Source organism: Mus musculus, chromosome 7 (genome assembly GCF_000001635.26).
Source record: "Mus musculus strain C57BL/6J chromosome 7, GRCm38.p6 C57BL/6J".
Taxonomy (NCBI): Eukaryota; Metazoa; Chordata; class Mammalia; order Rodentia; family Muridae; genus Mus; species Mus musculus.
Genome location: NC_000073.6, coordinates 81,148,843 through 81,170,858, shown reverse-complemented (window position 1 = coordinate 81,170,858; position 22,016 = coordinate 81,148,843). Strand labels below are relative to the sequence as shown.

Here is a 22,016-nt window from a genome sequence, read left to right as displayed (position 1 = left end):
AAGAAAAGACAGCTGGTGACAGTTGAGCCAGGAGAGGCTGAGCTGAGCCAGAGAAGATATTGTTAGGAGACATAAAAGAACAACCCAGGAAGGACCCACAAACAAAGTAGATATAAGACTATAGAGACAAAGAATTACAAACAAAAAGCAACATTTTTTTAAAAAAACTACCATGGTGCACTCAGGAAACAGACAGGAGGAACTTTGTGAGGTCCAGATCAGTCTGGTCTACATAGTTCCAGCCAGGGCTACATAGTAAGACCTTGTCACAAACCAACCAGCAAAAACCAACAAAGAAAGCTCCTGGGCAGGCAGTTGGCTCAGCGGGTAAAGAGCTTCCCCAGAACCCACATAAAGTAGAAGGGGACCAACTCTCGAAAGTTGTTCTCTGGTCTCCACACCTCCCTGATGGCACTCACATACACACTGTACACACAAATAGTAAAGGTTTTAAGTTATACTTTATTTTTAGTTGGGAGGGGCAGAGCATGTGCCACGCACATATGTAGAGGTCAGAGGACAGCATGCAGAGATGGCTTCCCTCTTTCACCTTGGGGGTCCAGGCATCAGAGTCAGTTCATCAAGTTAGCAGCAGATGCCTTTACCCACTGAGATCTCTCAACAGCCCAAACAAGAAGTCCTTATGGCCGCAGTGTGATAGTGCGCACCTGTACTCCTGACACTCAGGGGTGACGGCGGGAGGACAGAGGAATAGGGTGACCTCAGCTACAGAGTAAGGTCAATGCTAGAAGGAGCTACATGAGACCCATCTAGAACATCAACAAACCCACCAAGCTCGCATCAAACTTTACCGAGTCAGAGTGGAGCCTGGGCCACTCTGACATCACACCTAATGAGATGGTGCCCCACAGGACACTGGGGTGGAAAGCACTCTTGGAGACTGGGCGGAAGAAGGTCTCTAGAGACAGCTTCTGGGGGCACCCAGCAAGTCCGGTGCTTGGAAGGGAGCAGGGAGGAGGCTTTGGGCAGGTGCACATGAGGGTCCCAAAGAAAGAGGAATAGAGAGGACCAGAATGTCTGCTCTCAGAGGGCGAGGGGGCCGACTAGACACTGGGAACCCACACTTGGAGAGGTAGGACATGGGGAGCAGCAACGGGACCAGGGTGTGAGGCGTCTGTCATTCACTGCAGCGCCTTTTCCCAGCTGTGGGATGGAAGTCGTGGTGAGTCCCATGGCCTTATCCAGGATGGATGAGCCTTGAGGTTAGGAAGATATTTGGTCCCAGCTACGTGCAGACTGTGTGATTGTAAAATCGACAGCAGTTGTGCAGTGCCTCTTGGCCAAACTCCAAGCTGGTGCTGAAAAGAAAGCAGTACACTATCCAGGCTGCTTCTATAGCAATTAATAGGCTGTGCAGCCCTGGGAAAGTCACTCCACATCTCTAGTCTACCTTTCCTCCCCAGCCTTTGTCTTTAAGCCTTTATTTCTTCCTCTCTTGGTCAAGGCTGCTGCAGCCATGACATTCGTACCCAGGTACCCTGGCTCCTAGTGCCAAAAGCAAGAGGGTACTTGGGTTTTTTGCTCTATGACTCTCACATACAGCCCAGGCAGGCACTCACTTTTGGAAGACTTGGCGACAGCACAGGTAAACCTCAAAGCTGCTGCTGCTGACAGTTTGGTTCAGAAGAGACATGCAGTCCACCTCGACCCCCCGGGGCACATAGAGGATCCCTGTGGAAGGAAACAACCTGGAGAGTTGGCTCAGGAGCCAGCACTGCCTGAGAGGGGGTAGAAAGCAAGGGGTCGGAATTCTGAGGCCGCTGCACAGCACTCACCTGCCACACAGGCGTTTACCAGGGACACGAAGGCCCCTGTGATCAGTGCCCGTAGCACAATCTGGGAGAAGTCACTCCTCCGCTGGGGGACCATGGAGGCTGCCGGGGTGCAAGAGAGCTTAGGGCCAAGGAAGCCACCCACCCCTTTGCCCATTTCCTGAAGCCCTGGCACTGCCCTCCTGGCTTTGCTCTCTGGCCCAGCATCCAATTATGTCCTCTTCACCATCACCCACTGTAGCAGGAGGAAAGATAGAAGTTCTCTCTCTCTCTCTCTCTCATCAGGGTCTCACACAGCCCAAGCTGGCCTTGAACTTCCCCCATGTAGTCAAGAATGACTTTAAATTCCTGATCTTCCTGCTGCTCCCAGATGCTCCAAATGTTGAGATTTCAGGCATGAGCCACTGTGCCCAGTCTACGTGGTACTGGAGATAAAACACAGGACCCTGAGCATGTAGAGCAAGCTCTAGCAACTGAGCTACACCCCAGCCCTTGGAGTGTGTGCTATTGTTTGGTTTGTGACAAGGTCTCATACAGCCCAGCCTTGGCTTTGAGTCAGGATTCTCTGATTTCATTCTTCTGGATGAAGGGGTTGTGGATGTATGTCACTATGCCCAGCTAGGAAGATGAGTCCCCAATGTGGCAAATCAAGGACTAGGTCCAGGCCAAGACCCTTCCTGGCCATCACCTCATTTTTCTCTACCCTGAAAGGCTGCTGTGCCCATGCATGCAGAGCCACGTTCATGAGGGACCTTCCTCTCCCTGGCCGGCTGTGAGAGCATAGTGAGAAGCAGAGGTAAGCCAGAAAACTCACATTTTTTTTGAGTGTGTGTGTGTGTGTGTGTGTGTGTGTGTATGTAGGGAGCGGGGAAGGGAGCAGAAAGGGGCTGCGGTGAGGGTGTCTGTCCTCCATTTACCTGTGACCTCCACCCTTTACTCTGCATATTGTCCCACCAACCCTCCCCACCCTCCCCTGGAGTTCTCCTGTCCCCTGGGAGCTGCCCAGCCCGGGACTCACTCAGACCCCCCAGCATGATGCCAATGGAGCTGAAGTTGGCGAATCCACAGAGGGCATACGTCGTCAGGATCTCTGCTCTGACCTGAAAATGCAGATTACAAGGAGGCCTCCCTCCAGGACATGAAGCATCCCTGGCCTTCATTCACTCAGTTCCTTTATGGCCTTGGTCTTGGAGCCCCTGTGATAGAGCTCTGCTGGCCACATGCTCCCACTCTAAGTCAGCTCGTACTCAGCTACCCCCCACCCCCCACAAGCCTCTCTCTCAGCTGTCCTTCAGCCTGTGTCCTTAAGACACACCTTTTGTTTTGTGTTTTTGAGACAGAACCTCAAGTCGCCCTAGACTGTCCTCGAGCTCATTATATCAAGAATGATCTCGAACTCCTGACCTTCCTGCTTCCACCTCTGAAGTTACAGACAGTAATCTACAGCACTGTGCCCAACTTGTGCAGCGCTGGAAATCGAACCCAGGGCTTCATGTATGCTAGGCCACTCTACCAGCTAAGCTACATCCCCTGTCCAATTACCAGCTTTTTGGGTTCTGATTCAGGCTGGTTCAAGTGTGCCAAAGGCCACCTTTTCTCCCATCTCTGCAGTCTCTTGCTTCTTTCTGGTCTCTGCAAATACCTGTACTTTAGGGGCTGGCGAGAAGGCTCAGTGGTTAAGAGCACTGACTGCTCTTCCAGAGAACCTGAATTCAGCAACCACTGGTGGCTCACAGCCATCTATAATGGGCTCTGATGCCCTCTACTGGAATGTAGGTGTACATGCAGATAGAGCCCTCATACATAAAGTAAACAAGTCTAAACAAAAAAGATACAAACCTCTCCTTATTAGGAGCTTAAAAACAAAACAAACAGCCGGGGCATAGTGGCGCAAGCCTTTAATCCCAGCACTCAGGAGGCAGAGACAGGAGGATTTCTGAGTTTGAAGCCAGCCTGGTCTACAAAGTGAGTTCTAGGACAGCCAGGACTATACAGAGAAACCCTGTCTCGAAAAACAAAAACAAACAAACAAAAATGGAACACTTTGAAGTAATTGCTTGCTACTCATGCCTCACACCATAGATTAAGTAAATTTTAGACCACTGAAGAAAAGACGTATTTTAAACATAAAACCATAGGCTACCATAGGATAATGACTATAGCTTCAAGGTAGTTGTGTCCTACTCATTTGGGGGTTGACTAAATACGCTAAGGCTCACAAAGTCCAGTGGCAGAAGCTCACATAGACAAGGCAGCTGTGCCAGAGGTGGCGGCATCCAGTCCTGTCCAGCTCAGCTCAAGGTCTTACCAGTTCATCTCGTTGTTTCTGGAATTTTTGTTTGTTTGTTTTTGTTTCTGGAATTTGATACTTACACAACCACTTTATAAGATTAGAAAGAAGGGAATGGAAAAGGGAAATCTTTCAGAGAGAAAGGTTTGGTATAAAAATTATTGTTTAAAAAAATTAAATTCTTTCAAACAAAATTAAGAGGAGGGAATAATAGGGGGAAATTACAGAAAGCCATAACAGAAATAATCTAGGCCTGGTGGCCTGGCCTTGAACTCCTAGTTAGATGGAGGTTAGAGGACTATGAACTGAAGGCTTGCCTGGGTAACTTAATGAGACTTTGTCTCAAAGCAAAACTGGAAACATTCTAAAGGTAAGAAAATTTTTCTGGAATTCTTTTCTTTAAACACATTTTCTTTAAATGTGCTTTGATGTTATGCCTGCATGTGCATACATATGAGGATATCAGAGCTCTCGGAACTGGAGTTATAGAGTTCTGAGCTGTCATGTGGGTGCTGGAAATTGAACCTAGGTTCTCTAGAAGAGCAACTAGTGCTTTAAACTGCTGAGCCATCTTTCCAACCCTCTTGGTACTCTCTAAGTAGCCAAGTATGGTCCTGAATTTGTGATCCTCCTGCCTCTGCTAACTGAGGATTGGGCTTAACAATTTGTGCAGTGCTGGGGATCAAACCCAGAGCTCTGTGCATGCCATTCAAACATTCTGCCAAATGGGCTTCATCTTCAGCCCTCAACATGCCTTCAAATACAGACTTCCAGTGCAGCTTTATTTCTGGGGGTAACTGTAGTGAGGCACACTGAGGCGGCACTTAGCCTCTACTATAGCAGTTAGGAAAGTTGCTCCAGGAGGGCTTGGCATGGAGTTGTGCTTAACCACACCTCAGGAAGCTCCTGAAGAAATGACCCAGGAAGCAGGGAAAGTTCTACACTGAGATATTCACTTCAACATCGTCATACACATAGCCAGACAAGGAGTTCAGCTGATGATCCAAGAGCACAATGCTGGAAAATATGGTAGACACTCTAGTTTGGGCCTGTGAGATAGCTCAGCAGGTGAAATGCTGTCATTATGCATGACATTCTAAGGTCAGTCAATTCCTACAAATCACCTTCTGGCTTCCATACGTGTGATATGGGAGAGAGAGAAGAGAGAGAGAGAGAGAGAGAGAGAGAGAGAGAGAGAGAGAGAGAGAGAGAAGAGGGAGGAGGGGAGAGAGGGGAGGGAAGAGTGGGGAGAAGAGGGGGCATACATACACACAGAGAAACACAGGCATATACACACAAATACTCTCTTTCTCTCTCACACACACACACCCACACACTGAAATAACTATTATATATTTTAAAGATAACATGAATTTTGGAGCCAGGCATGGTGGCAAATGCGTTTAAGCCCAGCATTCAGGAGGTAAAGGCTGGCCTAGTCTACAGAGGGAGTTCCAGGCCAGAAAAACCCTGTCTCTTTAAACAAAAACCAAAATCAAAATAAATAACCAAACAAAAAGATAAGTAAATTTCTAATGGTGTATAGCTCAGTGTTTGGTGTGCATGAGGGCCTAGTACAATCTTAAGCATTGAAAATAAAAAGCTCAATAGATACACCCTAATGAGGATGGGGAAAGCTGGCTACAATGTAACATAGATAAGCAACTGTGTAAATTCTGTCTTAGAACAAACAGCTGGCCATGAAGGCTCACTCCTGTAATCCCAGCACTTGGAAGGCAGACGCAGAAGGAGTTCAAGGCCATTCTTCTATATATCTTTGGCCAGCCTGGGCTACATGAATCCATATCCCCAAAACAACACACGAAAAAGAAGAAAACAGATAAAAGCAATCGCTGTTGTCTAAGGATAGCGAGATTATTATAGACATTTAAAAAAAAATTCCTAACATTAGGTTATGACTCTGTATTCTTTCAGAAAGGTTAATTTTATAATTGCATGGCTTACATAATTTTGTTCATGGCAGTGTTTTTAGGATAAATGTTAATAACCCGCTTTCCAAAATAGAGGCAAGAAGCGGATCAGGACACTCACAGAGATCCACTGTTTCTTGTCACCAAGCCACTCCTCAGCCCCTGCCAGGCGTCGCTGCTTGTACTGGGAAAGCTCTTGATAGGCCACAAACTCATTGAGAAACAGCTTGATGCCCAGCAGCTCAGCCACTACTGGACAGTCCTCCCAGGCCACGCCCATCAAGAAGGCCACAGGCCGCAGGACGTAGGAGCAGATGAGCTGAGGATAAAAAGGCAAGAGAACTGGGTGAGATGGAGGGCTCTTCCAGGTATGTCCTGAGACCATCCCTTCCACCACAGCCACACCTGGAAGCTGAGTCCCTGGATGTCCACCATGTCCCCCAGCCAGGAGAGGGCAGCGTTGATGAAGGCCAGTACAGCCAGGAAGGCGATCAGATTGGCAGCAATGTTGGCAACGACCTTCACTGAGATGGCAGCCCCAGCGCTGGCTGCTTCCACGAGGTTCTGGGCATCTCTACCATTGGGATCAACAGGTGTCATTACTAGCATGTCCCTATGATCAGTGAATGTCCCCACCTTATACGGAAAGGGGCTTCAACAGAGGGTTTCAAAACCAAGGAGGTTTTTTTTTTTTTTTTTTTTTTTTTTTCTGAGACAAGGAGATAAATGACTTTAAGAGAGAGGGAGTGTGGGGGGGGGGGTGCTCCTGGCCAAAGAATGAGAAAGCACCCAGGTTTTTAGGCTGTGCTGCAAGATAGAAGTTCAGTGTGTCTCTGGCCACTGGAATCAAGCTGGGTCTAACCAAGGTGTGTTGTAAATGTAGTAAACCCCTCAGAGTTTGAGGGTTTGAGAAGAGGGAGAGGGAGGGGTATGTTAGGTTTGTTTGTTTGTTTTGTTTTGTTTTGTTCTTGTTTTTTTGTTTTTGTTTGTTTGTTTTTTTTGTTGTTGTTTTTTCGAGACAGGGTTTCTCTGTATAGCCCTGGTTGTCCTGGAACTCACTTTGTAGACCAGGCTGGCCTTGAACTCAGAAATCTGCCTGCCTCTGCCTCCCAAGTGCTGGAATTAAAGGTGTGTGCCACCACTGCCTGGCTAGATTTATTTTTTTGAGACATGATCTCTCTATATGTCTTGGTTCCTGATTATCCTGGAACTCATTATGTAGACCAGGCTGGCCTAAAACTCAGAGCTCCACCTGTCTGCCAGATACTGAGATTAAAGACCTGTGCTGCCATGTCTGGACTCTTACTATTTTTATTGATCACATGCTGAAATGGAGATATTTTTGATATATTGGACTAAGCAAAAGATTTTATTGAGAGCATATGTTTCTCTTATTTTTAAAAAATCAGGCCAGAAGCCAGGCATGAGGGCCAGCAGATCTCTGTACGTTTGAGGCCAGCCTGGTCTACACAGTGAGTTCTAAGTCAGCTAGGAAAGACTATGTCTAAAAAAAAAAGATGCTTGCTGCTAAGGATGACAACATAAACCTAATGCTTTGAGCGAGAATGAGCTTCCACGGGAGCTGTTGGGATCAGCTTGCTTTCAAGATGCACTGAGCTCTCAACTGCTACCTTATCTTGAAGGTCAGCCGAGAAACCTGTGTGTTTCTCACCTCTGTGATCAGCACCCCCCTCAGAAAGAAAATGGGGCCCCTGCGTTTGTCCTGCAACCCCCAAACACGTGCCATGTCACACATGCACCACCACCCCTCCACACACACACACAATAAATAAAATGCAGTAAAAAAGATATCTAGGGGGTGGAGAGATGGCTCAGCAGCTAAGAGCACTTGCTGCTTGCAGAGGACCCAGGTTCAGTTCCCAGCCCTGACTTGGCAGCTTACAATGGTCTCTAACTCTAGTTCTGGGAGATCTGGTGCCTTCTGATCTCCGTGGGCACCAGACATGCATTCAGTATACTTACGTACATGCAGGCAAAACCACACACACACACACACACACACACACACACACACACACACATTACTAGAAAATCTAAAATAAAAATTAGGGATGTAGCCAGGCAGTGGTGGCACACACCTTTAATCCCAGCACTTGGGGGCAGAGGCAGGTGGATTTCTGAGTTCGAGGCCAGCCTGGTCTACAGAGTGAGTTCCAGGACAGCCAGGGGAACACAGAGAAACCCTGTCTCAAAAAACCAAAAAGGAATCTACCATTCCACTTGCCAATGTGAGGCTGCCACCTGGTGGTCACAAGTCAGAAATGCAGAGAAGGTGGCAAGGAGCAACACCAGGCCACACCAAGTGCTAAGCCAACCTAGTGAACCCTGACCAGCCCCCTTTCTCTTGCCGGTCAGAAACAGATTATGATCTGAAAAGTGGAATCAGCGCTTGTTGTTTCTGCTGCAGTTTTGCTCTGTTGACACAAGTCGCCCCATGCAGCCTAAGTTGGTCTTGGCCTTTCTGTGTAATCAGGCTGCCACTGAACTCTATTCTCCTACATCAATCACCTCAGCAAGTGTGTTCAGGCTAGAGAGATGGCTCACAGCCATGAGAAGTGGCTCATGTCTTTAATCTGAGTACTCGGGAGGCAGAGACAGGTAGATCTCTGAGTTTGAGACCAGCCAAGTCCACAGAACAAGTTCCAGGATAGCCAGGGCGACAGAGAGAAACCCTGCCTTGAGAAACAAAAACAGAATAAACAAAAGTAACTAGCTGCACTTCCAGAGGACCCAAGTTCAATTCCCAGCTTCCACACGGAGGCTCACAGCCATCCATGTGCCAGGGAACTCTACACTCTCTTCTGGCCTCAAGCACATGGTGTAGGTACATATACACAGGCAAAACATCATACACATTAAATAGATAAATAAGTATAAAAGGATGTGTTAAGACGCAGAGATTAGGAGTACTTGAGTATTCTTCCAAGGTCCTGAGTTCAATTCCCAGCAACCACAAGGTGGCGCACAACCATGTATAATGGGATCTGACCCCCTCTTCTTACATGCATGAGGACAGAGCACTCATGTACATAAAATACATGAATAAATCTTTTTTTTTAAAGTTTGTGTTCACCGGCAAGATGGCGGTGGTACTGACCTTCCGCTGGCTGTTGACTCTCCCCAGGGCTGCGCGGGGTTTCAGGGTTCGAGTGTTGCCGAGCGGGGAAAAGATCACGCATACCGGCCAGGTGTATGATGAAAAAGACTACAGGAGGATTCGTTTTGTAGATCGTCAGAAAGAGGTGAATGAGAACTTTGCCATTGATTTGATAGCACAACAGCCTGTGAATGAGGTGGACCATCGTATCATAGCCTGCGATGGAGGCGGTGGTGCCCTGGGCCACCCTAAGGTGTACATAAACTTGGACAAAGAAACAAAAACGGGGACATGTGGCTACTGCGGCCTGCAGTTCAAGCAGCACCATCACTAGTAGGGGCTGTGTCCTGGTCCTCTGACTCCTGTGGAACATCTCCACGCTGGGTGTTCTGTGTGAGTTCACTGCTCTATGAATGGTGTCCCTTGTTTTGAATAAAGGATGCTCCCACCATGATTAAAAAAAAAAAAAAAGTTTGTGTTCACACATGAAGCAACACCAAGGAAGCAATAGAAGAGAACAGACCCAAGCCCCATAGAAGACAGAAATGAGTCAAGGATAGCGCTGTTCTTCGACACCTCTGTCCCCACGGCTGGCCCTAGTGCCCCTCAGAAAGCCCCCTGCTGCACTCACCCATACGTCAGCTTCACGCCTTCCTCACTCCGGAACTTGGACTCCTCCACCTCTGGGTAGACCAGCTTGGAGAGGGCCAAAGCACAAGGGGCCGCCATGACTGAGGCAGCAATTAAGGAGGAAGCGTCAATCTGCAAGAACAGCAGAGATGGCGGGCTGCAGCTGGTGAGCGTGGAGAGCTTGCTTAGCCTGCATGACCTGGGTTTGATCTCCAGAACCACGTGACCAGGCACGGAGGTGCATGCTTGTAATCCCCACACTCAGGACATGGAAACAGGAGGACCAGGAGTTCAAGAATCTCCTCAGCCACACAGCGAGGTCAAGGTCAGCCTGAGACCCTGTCTCACAATATCTATCTATCAATCAATGATAGGGAGGTTATGAGGGGCAGGTAGAAGAAATGAGGTGGCAGAGGGACACATATTTATGTGTATGATACATTCTTATAAGTATGACTTCACTATACTACATCTGGTATGGTCATTAATAATCCCTTTTATGTTCAGACAATCTCCTAGTACTTCTGCAAGGTCCCATGAGATGGCTGGGCTGGTAAAGGAGCTTGCTGCTAAGCCTGACAATCTGAGTTCAGTCCCCGGAACTGACATGGTAGAGAGAACTGACTCCTGCAGGTTGTTCTCTTCCATACACACACATATATACATACATATACACACATATAAGATATACATACATATATACACATATGTACACACATATAAGATAAACATATATCACACATACACACATATAAGATACACATATATACACACACATATACATACATATATACACACACATATAAGATACACATATATACACACATACATACACATATATAAGATACACATATATACATACATATACACACATATATACACACATATACACAAATGTAAGATACACACATATACACACATATAAGATACACATACACACATACAAGAGACACATAAAAACAACAACAGAAAAGAGTGGTCACTGCTTCCTTAAAAATACAATACTTCTGCAAGGTAGGCCAAGCAAGTGACACTACCCCATCTACACACAAAAAAACTGTGGCCCCGGAAAAATAACTATGACCTGCTCAAAATAAAGGGAGAAGAATTAAAATCTAGCACAGCCTTTGGCTTTGATTTCATGGGTTCTCCTCCTTGCCCAGACTGTCTCTCTTTGACCACTAATCCTATTCTGGCTGAGGAGTTTGTGACAGATTCAGACAACGCTCCAGAACTTTTAACTGTTGTTTTGAGGTCCTTAGAAGATGGGATGAGATGAGAGCCATACCCAAGCTGCACGAATATACAACTTGGGCTAAGCCCAGAGGGTTTCCTTCTCTGTTCTAACTAACCCTAGGCTTAGTCCTGGAAGTTTCTAGCCTCTGTACAATCTAATCTTCCAAGCTGACTGATTCAATGCAGCTTCTCTCAGCTTTGGACTGAACTGCTCTGCTTGGTTTCAAACTAACTCTGACAATATGTTCTAATCGTCTGGCTCCTTCTTATTCTCTGGCTCACCCTGTCTTCACTTGCAACCTGTCTCTGTAAAAGTGTCCCAGTAAAACCGCCTCCCCCACCCCGTCTCTCCCTGCACTGCTGTCACGTAGCCTCTTCCTCTACTTAAAGGTGTGTCATTCCAGCCAGGTCACACAGACCTAGAAGGTCTTTGGATGTGATCCACTGCCAGAGCAGCCATGTTGCTGGATTAAAATTCCTCTACAAGAACTGAGTTGGGATGGATGAAGCAGCTAGCCCATCCCTACCTCTGCGTAGCTTCTGTGCGGTAAAGGAGTATAACCCCTATCTCCTATTTTTGAATACCTACAGGGACAGGGAACTCACCACTGCAAGGCAGCCTGTCTCACTCCTGTATTAGGGAATTGGCCTCTTTCAACAGCACGGAGGCACTGGGTCTGTCTCTATAAATCACACTGGACAAGTACTCCAGCAAGATCATAAACCACCACCAGCTCTGAGGGGGTGGGGCACTTCCAGAACACACAGTCTCACTGCTCCCGAGATAGATGAACAGCCGTCCCTCCACTTAGCTACTCACCACACTGAAATCAGAATCAACCATCTAACTAACTAACAAGGAGCAAATAGCCTGTTCTTTTAAGGATTTGTTTATTTGTTTTGTGTCAATGGGCGTTTTGCTACACGTATGCAAGTGGAGCATGCGAGCCTGGTGCCTGTGGAGGCAAGCAGAGAGCCTCAGATGTCCTGAGACGGGAGTCACAGATGATTGTGAGCTGCCATGTGGGTGCTGGGAACAGAATGTGGGTTCTCTGTTAAGAGCAACCGACGCTCTCCCCCACTGAGCCATCCTGAGAATGGTCTCTGGAAATTGATGCTTCTCAGAGTAGTGCAGTAAGGTGGGAAAGTGCCCACAAAATTGCGTGAAGAGCAGGACTGTAACTATGGGAAACACAAACACCAAATTGCCCAGAAGATGTCCAGAAAGGGCCCCTGATTGTCAGTACACTGGCTGTCCCTAGGAAGGGCCCCTGACTGTCAGCACACTGGCTGTCCCCAGGAAGGGCCCCTGACTGTCAGCACACTGGCTGTCTCCAGGAAGGGCCCCTGACTGTCAGCACACTGGCTGTCTCCGGGGAGCTGGGTTTGAAGTGATTTTCTTTCTTGGTGCTTTTTGATATCTTTCAATAGGTCCATAACTCTATACTATTTAAAAAAAAAACAGAAAAGCAAAATAGATCTTTTCTCCTTAAATTTTGCAGTAAGCCAATAGCAGTTTTTAGATTTTAAGTAGAAAGTTCTATGATGCAGCTCGGGCAGAGTGTTTGTCTAACCATGCAGGGAGCACTGGGTTCCGTCACCAGTTACTACGTGAGCTGGGAAGGAGGGTACAGTCCTGTAAATCTAGCACTCTGGGTGGAAGGATCAGAAATTCAAGGGCATCCTTGGTTATGTAGTAGCCTAGAAACATGAGACTCTGCTTTTAAAGGGCAGGGTGGGGAGATGGGGGAGGGAGAGATGCCTTCATAGTTAAGAATTCTTGCTGTCTTGCAGAGGACCTGAGTTCAGTTCCCTGCCCCACATCAGGCAGCTTGAGGTAGATGCCCTTCTCTGGACATGGTGACATATGCCTTTAGTCTCAGCAGAGGCAGGCAAATCTCTGTGAGTTTAAGACCAGCCTAATGTATAGAGTGAATTCCAGGCTATTCAGAGCTACACAGTGAGGCCCCTGCCTCAAGCGGGAGTAGGGAGAGAACGGGAGGTGAGGTTACATGGGCTCAGGCTAATAAAGGCAGAGGGCATCTGTTCTCAGGGAACAGACAGGAATCCATGAAGCTGAAGGCCTGGAGCTTCAGGCCCTGAAACCCTCCTTCTTTGTCTAAACCCCACTTGTTTCTCCTTACTCAGAAGCAGAAACCGCCTAGGGTGTGAAAATGAAGTCCCTCACGAAGGCTTGGTCCTCAGCTGCCTCAGAGCCTGGAGGGAGCTGCACTCACCAATGAGTCAATCCATCTCCACTGACTGTGAGGAAAACCTGGCTGGGAGAAGTAGGTCACTGGGGCATGCCTGTACATCTTACACCCAGACTCTTCTTTTCTGTCTCTCTGCGTCCCTGACTGCCCTGAGGTGGACTGAGGTGGACAGAACCATTCTACCACACCGCCTCTGCAATGATCCATCTCAACACAAGCCCACAGAGATGGGGCAAAGTGGGTGGAAACCTCTAAAGGCATGATCATAAGTAAAATACATCTCCATTTTTCAACTCTCTCTGGGGCACTTTGTCCTAGTAACAGAAAGCTCGCTTGCACACCATGCGAACGAACCATCAAGAGGCCCAACTCCTCTTCCCTGCCACCAGCACTAGATGGCAAGCCCAGCACCCTGATCCCTCCTGGAGGAGGGCAGTCGGGGTGGTGCCCTCTTGGAACTTTCAGGGCTTCAGTTGTCTCCTCCCTGGCAGCTCAGCACCATCGTGGACACTGCCACGCCTGAAATAGGAGGTTTCTCCGTCTGCCAGTCTAGACCCTGACCTCTTCCTTCAGCTTGAAGAGTACACCCAGCTTGTAAGCTTGGATTTTAGGGGGGACACACATTCCAGAGCCATATGGCCACAGCCTCAAATCCCACAGTGGCCGTTCCTGCTCTTGATGGAGATGCAGGACTTCTGCATGCAGGCAGTGAAGCTGGTGCTGGTTCATCCCACACCAGCCTATTGTAGCTCCCCCAGCCCTGCGTCCAGGAGCACAGTCAGGAATGCCTTCCATCTCAGCCACCCAGGCCTCCCTCCACCCTCTACAAATAGGACATGAGCACACCACCTTGCAGAATGGTATTTAGTGAGAAAGGAAACAAAGGAGAGATTTCTGGTCTGTTTTGGTTTGGGGGGGTTGTTTGTTTGTTTGTTTTTGTTTTGTTTTTTGTTTTGTTTTTTTGGTTCTTCAAGACGAGGTTTCTCTGTATAGCCTTGGCTGTCCTGGAACTCACTCTGTAGACCAGGCTGTCCTCAAACTCAGAGATCCACCTGCCTCTGCCTCACGAGTGCTGAGATTAAAGGAGTACACCACCACTGCCCACCTTCTGATCTTAATATGGTCACTTTTCAGCACCATGCTAAGTGTTTTCTGACCATTTTCATCTATCCTTTGTGGCCAGGTAAACAGTACGTCTGTTCATTTACAGATATGGAAACTAAGCAACAGAGTCGCTTTGATCCTGAGTACAGGATCTTGCAAATCCTTGTTTCCCTTGAGGGGCAAATCAATAGGAAACATGAGTGACCAACTCCTGAATGTTACCATGACCAGCCTGGGTTCAAGACCTCTGCACTGAGAGACCAGCTTGTTTGGATTTGCAGAGAAAGTTGGTATCTATCCTAGAGCCTTTGGAACAACAGCATAATTGGAAATGTATGTGGAGGTCATAATGAAATGATTCAGTCAAGTGACACTTGGTGCTGTGTGACAAAAGAGAAGACCTAGGCTGGCACTGTCCAATACAAACTCAACAGAGACCATATCTGTAATTTCACTCCTGCTACATTCTTTAGATTCAGTCTTGTGTAGCCCAGGCTAACCTCAACGTTGCTATGCAGTTGATGGTGACCTCAAGTTTGTGGTCCTTCTTCTTTACCTCCCAGGTGATGGGCCTACATAGCATGTAACACCACCCAGAAAAGCACCAACACGGTTACTGTGGCCAGCAGTCACATGTTTAAAAGTGCAAAGAAAGCCAGGCTGGGGGTACCAGTCTGTAACACTGACTATTTGGGAGGCAGAAGCAGGAGGTCACCAGTTCAAGGGCGGTCTAAGTAACTTAGTTAGACATTAAGAAAAAAAGGGGGGACTTAGCTCAGTGGTACAGGGCTTGCCTAGCATTTGGGATTGAGGCCCTGGGTTTGCTCTTGAGCAGTGAAGAAAGAATACTGGACACCTCATCTTAAACTGCCCATGTTTCAAGTACTCAGGAGTTCATGGCTACTGTGTTGGACAGGTCCTGCTACTATCCAAATACCTGCAATAGAAAGGATGTGGCCAAGGGTCAGAGGCTGAGCCACAAAGAGAAATCTGTGGACTGAGGGGACCATTGAGATGGCTCAGTAGGTAAGAGCACTTGTCATAACAAGCCCTGGTTCAATCCCCAGAACCCACGGTGGAGGGAGAGAACTGACTCCCTCCTACCCACACAAGCGTGCCTCTGACACGTGTGCCCCTGTGCTCATACACAAGCAATATAGTAAAAACGCTTTGGAAATAAAGAGACCATGAACTGGGAGTGTGGCTCAATGGCTTGCCTAGCATATATGGGGTCCTGAGTTTAAAAGCCAGCTGTACAAAACAAAGGAAAAGAACCTGGGAGGCTCCTTGGGAAGGCAGTGACAGCTAAGGCCCGGCAGGGGGCAGAAGAGAGCCTCTCTGCAGCCAGGGACAGAAGAAGTAGAGCGGAAGGTCCCTCTGTTAGGTGCTTTCCCAGACCCTGCTATGGCTGCCGCCTGGGGCTTTCCCTCTGTAGATCAGACTGGCCTCAAACTCAGAGATCTGCCAACCTCTGCCTCCCAAGAGCTGGAATCAAAGGTGTGTGCCACCACCTCCTTTGGCTTTATTTTATTTCTTTTAGTGTGGTAAGATACCTCCTTGCCTTTTAAGTCCCAGTTAATGACTAGAGGTGTCTGCAAAGCTCATGTGTCTAGAAAGAACACGGGGTGATTTTTAAAACAGATCACAAGGCCCAGAGCAAAGTTAAGATGTTTAAAGACCTTAAGATATGCAGGTAGCGTGTATATATGTCACTATTAAACCGTTTTACCAACAAAGTTTGGGGTTTCAAATTTCCTATGTTTAGGGTTTTTTTCTTTGATTTTTGAGGCAAAATAGCCTTCAGTTCTACATATAGTTAATGACCAAGGACTTCTGATCTTCCTGCCTATGCCTCCCAAGTGCTAGGATTACAGCTCTTTTTATTTTATTTTTTAAAAGATTTTAAAATTTATTTTTATTATATGTAAGTACACTGTAGCTGTCTTCAGACACCCCAGAAGAGGGCATCAGATCTCATTACAGATGGTTGTAAGCCACCATGTGGTTGCTGGGATTTGAACTTTGGACCTTCAGAAGAGCAGTCAGGTGCTCTTACCCACTGAGCCATCTCACCAGCCCCTGAGCTCTTTTTAAAAAATGAAATTGGGGCTGGAGAGATGACTTAGTGGTAAAGAGCAGTGACTGCTCTTCCAGAGATCCTGAGTTCAATTCCTGGCAACTGCATGGTGGCTCACAACCATCTGTAATGGGATCTGATGCCCTCTTTTGGTGTGTCTGAAGACAGCTACAGTGTATGTAAGATACATAAAATAAATAAATAATTTCAAGAAAAAGTAATATAAATAATATAAATAAATAATTTCAAGAAAAAAAAGAAAAAGAAAAAATGTGTACACATACACACACACAAGTAAATTTTTTCTCTGCCTATGTGAATTTAGGGTCCAATTTGTAATACTGGATTGGCCCATGAGAGGATTATGATATACATCATTTAGGAGGGCAGATCCCCAGGGAAAGCCTATGGAAAACTGAGCATGAAATTTGGAGTCAGATCTGGGTTCAGATCCTGGCTTTAACCATTAATTTATTCTCTGAGCCTCAATTTGCTTATCTATAAAACGGGGATATTAAAGCACCCAGCATAGTGCCTGATACATAATATGAGCTTAGTAAATGGAATTCTGGGAATCTGACCCAGGGGCCATTTGAAAAGTGTAGCCAGCTCTCTTTAAGCTCTGACATTTCTTAGCCCTCCTTTTCTCTCTCCCTTCCCCCTCTCTTCAAGTGGCCATGGCCAGCCTCTCTCTCCTTCTACCTTCTCCCCCCCCCCCCCGCCTTTCTACAATAAAACTCTAAAACCATTAAAAAAAAAAAAAAAAAAAAAAAAGGTCTAACCAAGTAGTTTAGCCCAGCAAGCCTGCCTTGCTCAGGCAAAGCTGGGCTTTGAGACAGAGAGGGGACATCCCATGACTGCTGTGATTAGGAGCTTGTGGGGCTTCCAGAAAGGCAGTTTCAGGGCTTTGGCATAGCCCAGCAGAGAAAAGTTCTACCTACCCCAAAGGAGATGTAGGCGCCCAGGAGGCTGCCAGCAATAGTAGCATAGCCTCCAGTCATGACAACGTGAACTTCAGAGAGTGTCATATCTGCCAGATAGGGCCGGATCAGCAGTGGAGCTTCAGTCTACAAAGAGTCAGAAGGCAAGCAGTGAGCTGCCGCGGTGGCGGCTGGGTGATGGTCACAGGTTTTTTGTTTGTTTGTTTTGTTTTGTTTTGTTTTGTTTTGTTTTGAGACAGGTCATGGTTCTTGATGAAGAATCTCAGAGGAGACAGAGGGTGGGTTTCTAGTCAGCTGAGCCTCTCTGGGCCCCATTGTCCTCCCTCCTCTGTGATAGGACCTGCATACCACCACCCTACCCTACCCGTGTGTGTTGACACTTACCGTGCTCCTCACACCCAGGCACCTCCCCCTCTGTGCTTACAACCTAAGACAGAAAGGACTCTTATTTTCCAGGGAAGCAAACAGAGGCCTGGGAAGGGATGCAAGCCCGATCTGCACAAAGGGGCTGAGCCTTCACTGGGCATTTGCTTTGGGGCTTGTGTAGAAGTCTGGGCTACTCTTTATCTAATCCAGCTATGGAGCCCTAGCATTCTTGGTACTGCTTTGCAGGACGGGGAGATGGGCGTATGATGGTTAATCTTCATGTTCAACGTGACTGGGCTTAGAATCATGGTGGAAATACGCTCCATAGTGCATCTGTAAGGGTGTGGTCAGAGAGGTGTAACTGAGGAAGGACGACCCACCCACCCTGAATGTGGATACACTATCTCGTAGGCTGGGGCTCCAGAATGAACATAAAGTAGAACGTTATAGGGGATGTGGAAATCAACCTTGTGAGGGAAAAAGTGGGATAGAGAGCGAGGTGCCTCAGGCTCCTGAGACTCCTCAGAAAGTCCTGATCTGCTGTAGTCAGCATTAGACATAAGATGGCTCGTAGAACACCGGTGAACCAACAAAAAGGAACCGCGGCCAGGGGTTGGCTGCTTCCCCTAACTCCTCCCACTTCTTCTGAGTAACCTCATCAGACGGGACTTTCATTGGAGCCCAGTGACAGTGTGGTGAGAGATGATTGGCCAAGGATTTAGGGGCTTGGGATTGGCTCAAACATTGTATCTAAGCCTATGTGCTGGGTAATAATCTCGGATCTGTGCCCTGATGCTGGTCTCCAGAGTCTAACTGCCTGAGCTGGGTTCGGTCACATAACTCTGTCGCCGCTCATCCCCCTCCCATCCTCAGTCCTACACCCACAGACAAGTAAGCTGAGCACCCATATTTTCCGCACACCCCTTCCTACATTGTGACCAGCTGCCTCACACACACCGCCAGGCCCTCTCTGCCATGATAGCCTGTACCTCTACACTGTGGGTCCACAGGCATCTCCTTCCTTCCTTAAGTTGTTTCTGTAGGGTGCTTTATCACAGAGAAAAGAAAAGCAACCAATACCTGGAAGCCACAAGAACGCCTTCCTGGGAGCAGGAAGTGTGTGTGGAGGTATAGATACGCTGTGATTTTAGAGGGTGATAGAATCTATGAAGATAGGTGAGAAAAACAAGCCTCATGGTCAGGGAATATCAGCACCGGTCTCTTTGAGGGTGTGGCACTGGGTTAATGTTAACTGAGACCGGAAGGAGTCAACTACACAGACTGATGATGGCTCAGCCGCCCAGAAAGACCAGAGGCCCTGAGACAGGAGTAAGCTTGACCTGAAAGATCCTGACATAAAGTAGAAACTCATGTAAGCCCCCGACTTGTGTCCTAAATGGACATCACTATTGGCACAAAGTAAAAGTTTAACTTGCTCCATTGTTTCAGGAAATGTTTGTACAGAGTGCTCGGACCATTCCTTAAATCCGCTATGCTTGCCAACCGCTATAGCCCACTGCCAGACGTTTGCGGTTTGGTTGCTGGGCTGAATTTGGAAAATTTCCCCCAAAACTTTAGATTGAGCCAATCCTGAGTTGCCCCATATACCAGCCGTTAGCCAATAGAGTTGCATCACCCCTGCGCCATTTTGCTCACAGCTGCGCCTGCACATGATTCCTTCCTTGTACCCCTCCCGTACCCATTCCTTGTAAATCTCAGATCAGGAAATCGAAACTTACCTGATTGGTTGCTCAGGGGCATGTGATCTGGAAGTCCCCTCCCTTCCCCTTCTCCTTTTCCCCCTTGAGGGCCCATAAAAGGAGGGTCCCATTTCCCTTCCGGTTGACTTCTCTATCCCTGCGTGGGATACGAGTTGTCCCCAGAGCTCTGGCTTTCCTGAATAAAGCCTCATGTGATTTGCATCAAGCTTGGTCTCTCCTGAGTTCTTGGGAGTCCGCAGTTGTCCCGAGCCTTGAGTGAGGGTCTCCCTTGGGGGAGACGCAGTTCTTGTCCGACAACAACGCGCTGGAAATCTAGAGCCTCATTGCAAGGGTCCCTACATCGTGCTGCTAACCACCCCCACCGCTGATAAAGTAGAAGGCATCTCTGCATGGATCCACGCCTCCCACGTGAAGCGAGCTCCTGAGCAACCCCAAGATGATTGGGAATTGGAAAAGACTGCTGATCCTCTTAAACTGCTGCTTTTTTAAGAAAAAGAGTGACAACCCGCATCAGCCCATGACTCTCACTTGGCAGGTACTATCCCAATCAGGGGAAATACTTTTTGCCACTTCAAAAAATGGAACCCCGGGGGCGTGGTGGCCGACCCTTTACTTTTGTCTCCGCCAAATTATTCCTGCGGCCGGAAGTACCCCCCTAATGAGGTCCGAAGCTAGGGTTCTATAGCTGCCCCAAGCACCTAAAGAGCTCCTGGTGTGGAGGACCCAGAGGGTACTTTTGCAGTGATTGGAGTTGCGTTACTTCAAATGGTGGAGATTGGAAATGGACCACTGAGTCCACCGGGGATGGGCTGAATTTTTCCTTCCAAAATCCAGGACCCGGCAGGCATGCAGTAATGGAACTCTACAAAAATAAGGGATGCAGGTCTACAGATTTAGACCGAGTAAAATTGCAGTTCACTGAAATGGGAAAAAAGTATGATCTTGCCCAGTGGCTCAGGGGCATGACCTGGGGCATTGTGTTTTACAATTATGGGAGTAAGCCAGGATCTTTGCTTCATGTCCGCTTAAACATTGAAAGTCCTCCAGCCCTACCAGTGGGCCCTAATAAGGTACTCCCCGAGCAAGGCCGACCTTCCCTCCGGGTTCCTGCCCCACCCCCCACCCAAACCGAGAAGCAGAGACCGGATGATTCGAAGGCCTCTTTAATAAATCCACTTGGTTACTAAGCCTTTGCTGCTAAAGCCCTGCCTGAGAAACGGCTTGGCACTCACACAAACACCAGTGGGGAAGGGGCGCCGCTGCCCACCATTTCCACCACGTGACCCACCGCTGCGGCACCCACGAACTTTAAAATAAGTGAGCTGTGCCACTCCCACACGCCTTATAGGCTGGGCTTCCACGCTCCCGTTCACCAGTTCTCTAAAAATTCCCACGCAGACACCAGCATACCATTGATAGGTCTTATCAGCGGGGAGGGGCCTTCAGTTCCCAGAACAGAGCCTAGCCAGTTCTGCCTGAGAACTAGGGGGTTGGCGCTTTCACAGCAATACCTCCAGCTGATATAGAAACTAAGACATTGCCCATCTGGATCTTGTTCTCCTGAAAGTTGCTCGCTCTCTCCTCAAATCCCTGGCCAGGGTGGAGCACTTTCTGCAGTAAGTCCAGGACTTACTGGGTAGCCACTAGAGGACCTCGTGATGACTTGGACACTCCAGCCTGGCTGATTTCCTTTTTGGTTTCTGAGTTGTTCTTGGGATGCCAGTATGAACACCAGGAACTTCCAGAATATGGGCAACAACATGTCTTCAAACGTATCCCCGGATACACCACTGGGATGTCTCCTAGAAAATCTTAAGTCTTTGAAGCTGATGCCTCCTTTAAAGGCATCAAAATTTAAAAGATCTTAATACATACTGCCAGCAAACCAGGATGAGGTTATCTATGTAAAATCTTCCATTCATCTCCGGTCCAATCCCGCTATGTGTTCTTCCTGCTTTCCAACTCAACTCCTGTTAGCCATGAATCCTGCACAACTCCCACTAGACGATTGTCTTAGTCAGGGTTTCTATTCCTGCACAAACATCATGACCAAGAAACAAGTTGGGGAGGAAAGGGTTTATTCGGCTTACACTTCCATACTGCTGTTCATCACCACGGAAGCCAGGACTGGAACTCAAGCAGGTCAGGAAGCAGGAGCTGATGCAGAGGCCATGGAGGGATATTCTTTACTGGCTTGCCTCATCTGGCTTGCTCAGCTTGCTCTCTTATAGAACCTAAGACTACCAGCCCAGAGATGGTCCCACCCACAAGGGGCCTTTCCCCCTTGGTCACTAATTGAGAAAATGCCTTACAGTTGGATCTCATGGAGGCATTTCCTCAACTGAAGCTCCTTTCTCTGTGATAACTCCAGCTGTGTCAAGTTGACACAAAGCTAGCCAGTACAATTGACCCCTTGTCAACTTGACACACAAACACATCACTAGTAAGCCTCAACCCTTACAATCTTATTCATCCCCATTCTAAATAACTTTAAAAGTCCCACAGTCTTTACATATGCTTAAAATTTCAATCTCTTTAAAATATCCATCTCTTTTAAAATCCAAAGTCTTTTTACAATTAAAAGTCTCTTAACTGT

General features: G+C 47.7%; 1 protein-coding gene and 1 pseudogene across 6 annotated transcripts in view; one reads left to right on the top strand and one right to left on the bottom strand.

Moving 5' to 3' along the window:
* Positions 1–442: 442 nt before the first annotated feature.
* Slc28a1 (solute carrier family 28 (sodium-coupled nucleoside transporter), member 1) overlaps positions 443–22,016 on the bottom strand; it is a 57,148-nt gene continuing 35,574 nt past the window's right edge. For 5 of the 6 annotated variants that reach the window (XM_006540977.3, XM_006540978.3, XM_006540979.3 and 2 more), the window contains 8 exons: positions 17,334–17,459; positions 9,764–9,894; positions 6,420–6,588; positions 6,136–6,333; positions 2,812–2,893; positions 1,797–1,895; positions 1,581–1,692; positions 443–1,319 (listed from right to left, as the gene is read on the bottom strand). In XM_006540977.3, the coding sequence (XP_006541040.1) occupies positions 1,247–1,319; positions 1,581–1,692; positions 1,797–1,895; positions 2,812–2,893; positions 6,136–6,333; positions 6,420–6,588; positions 9,764–9,894; positions 17,334–17,459 (990 nt within the window). In that variant the 3' untranslated portion in view covers positions 443–1,246. Of the gene's footprint in view, positions 1,320–1,580; positions 1,693–1,796; positions 1,896–2,811; positions 2,894–6,135; positions 6,334–6,419; positions 6,589–9,763; positions 9,895–17,333; positions 17,460–22,016 lie in introns of those variants that run through there. The other variant, XR_391350.1, reaches the window with a different exon arrangement.
* Positions 9,113–9,586, top strand: Ndufs6b (annotated as a pseudogene).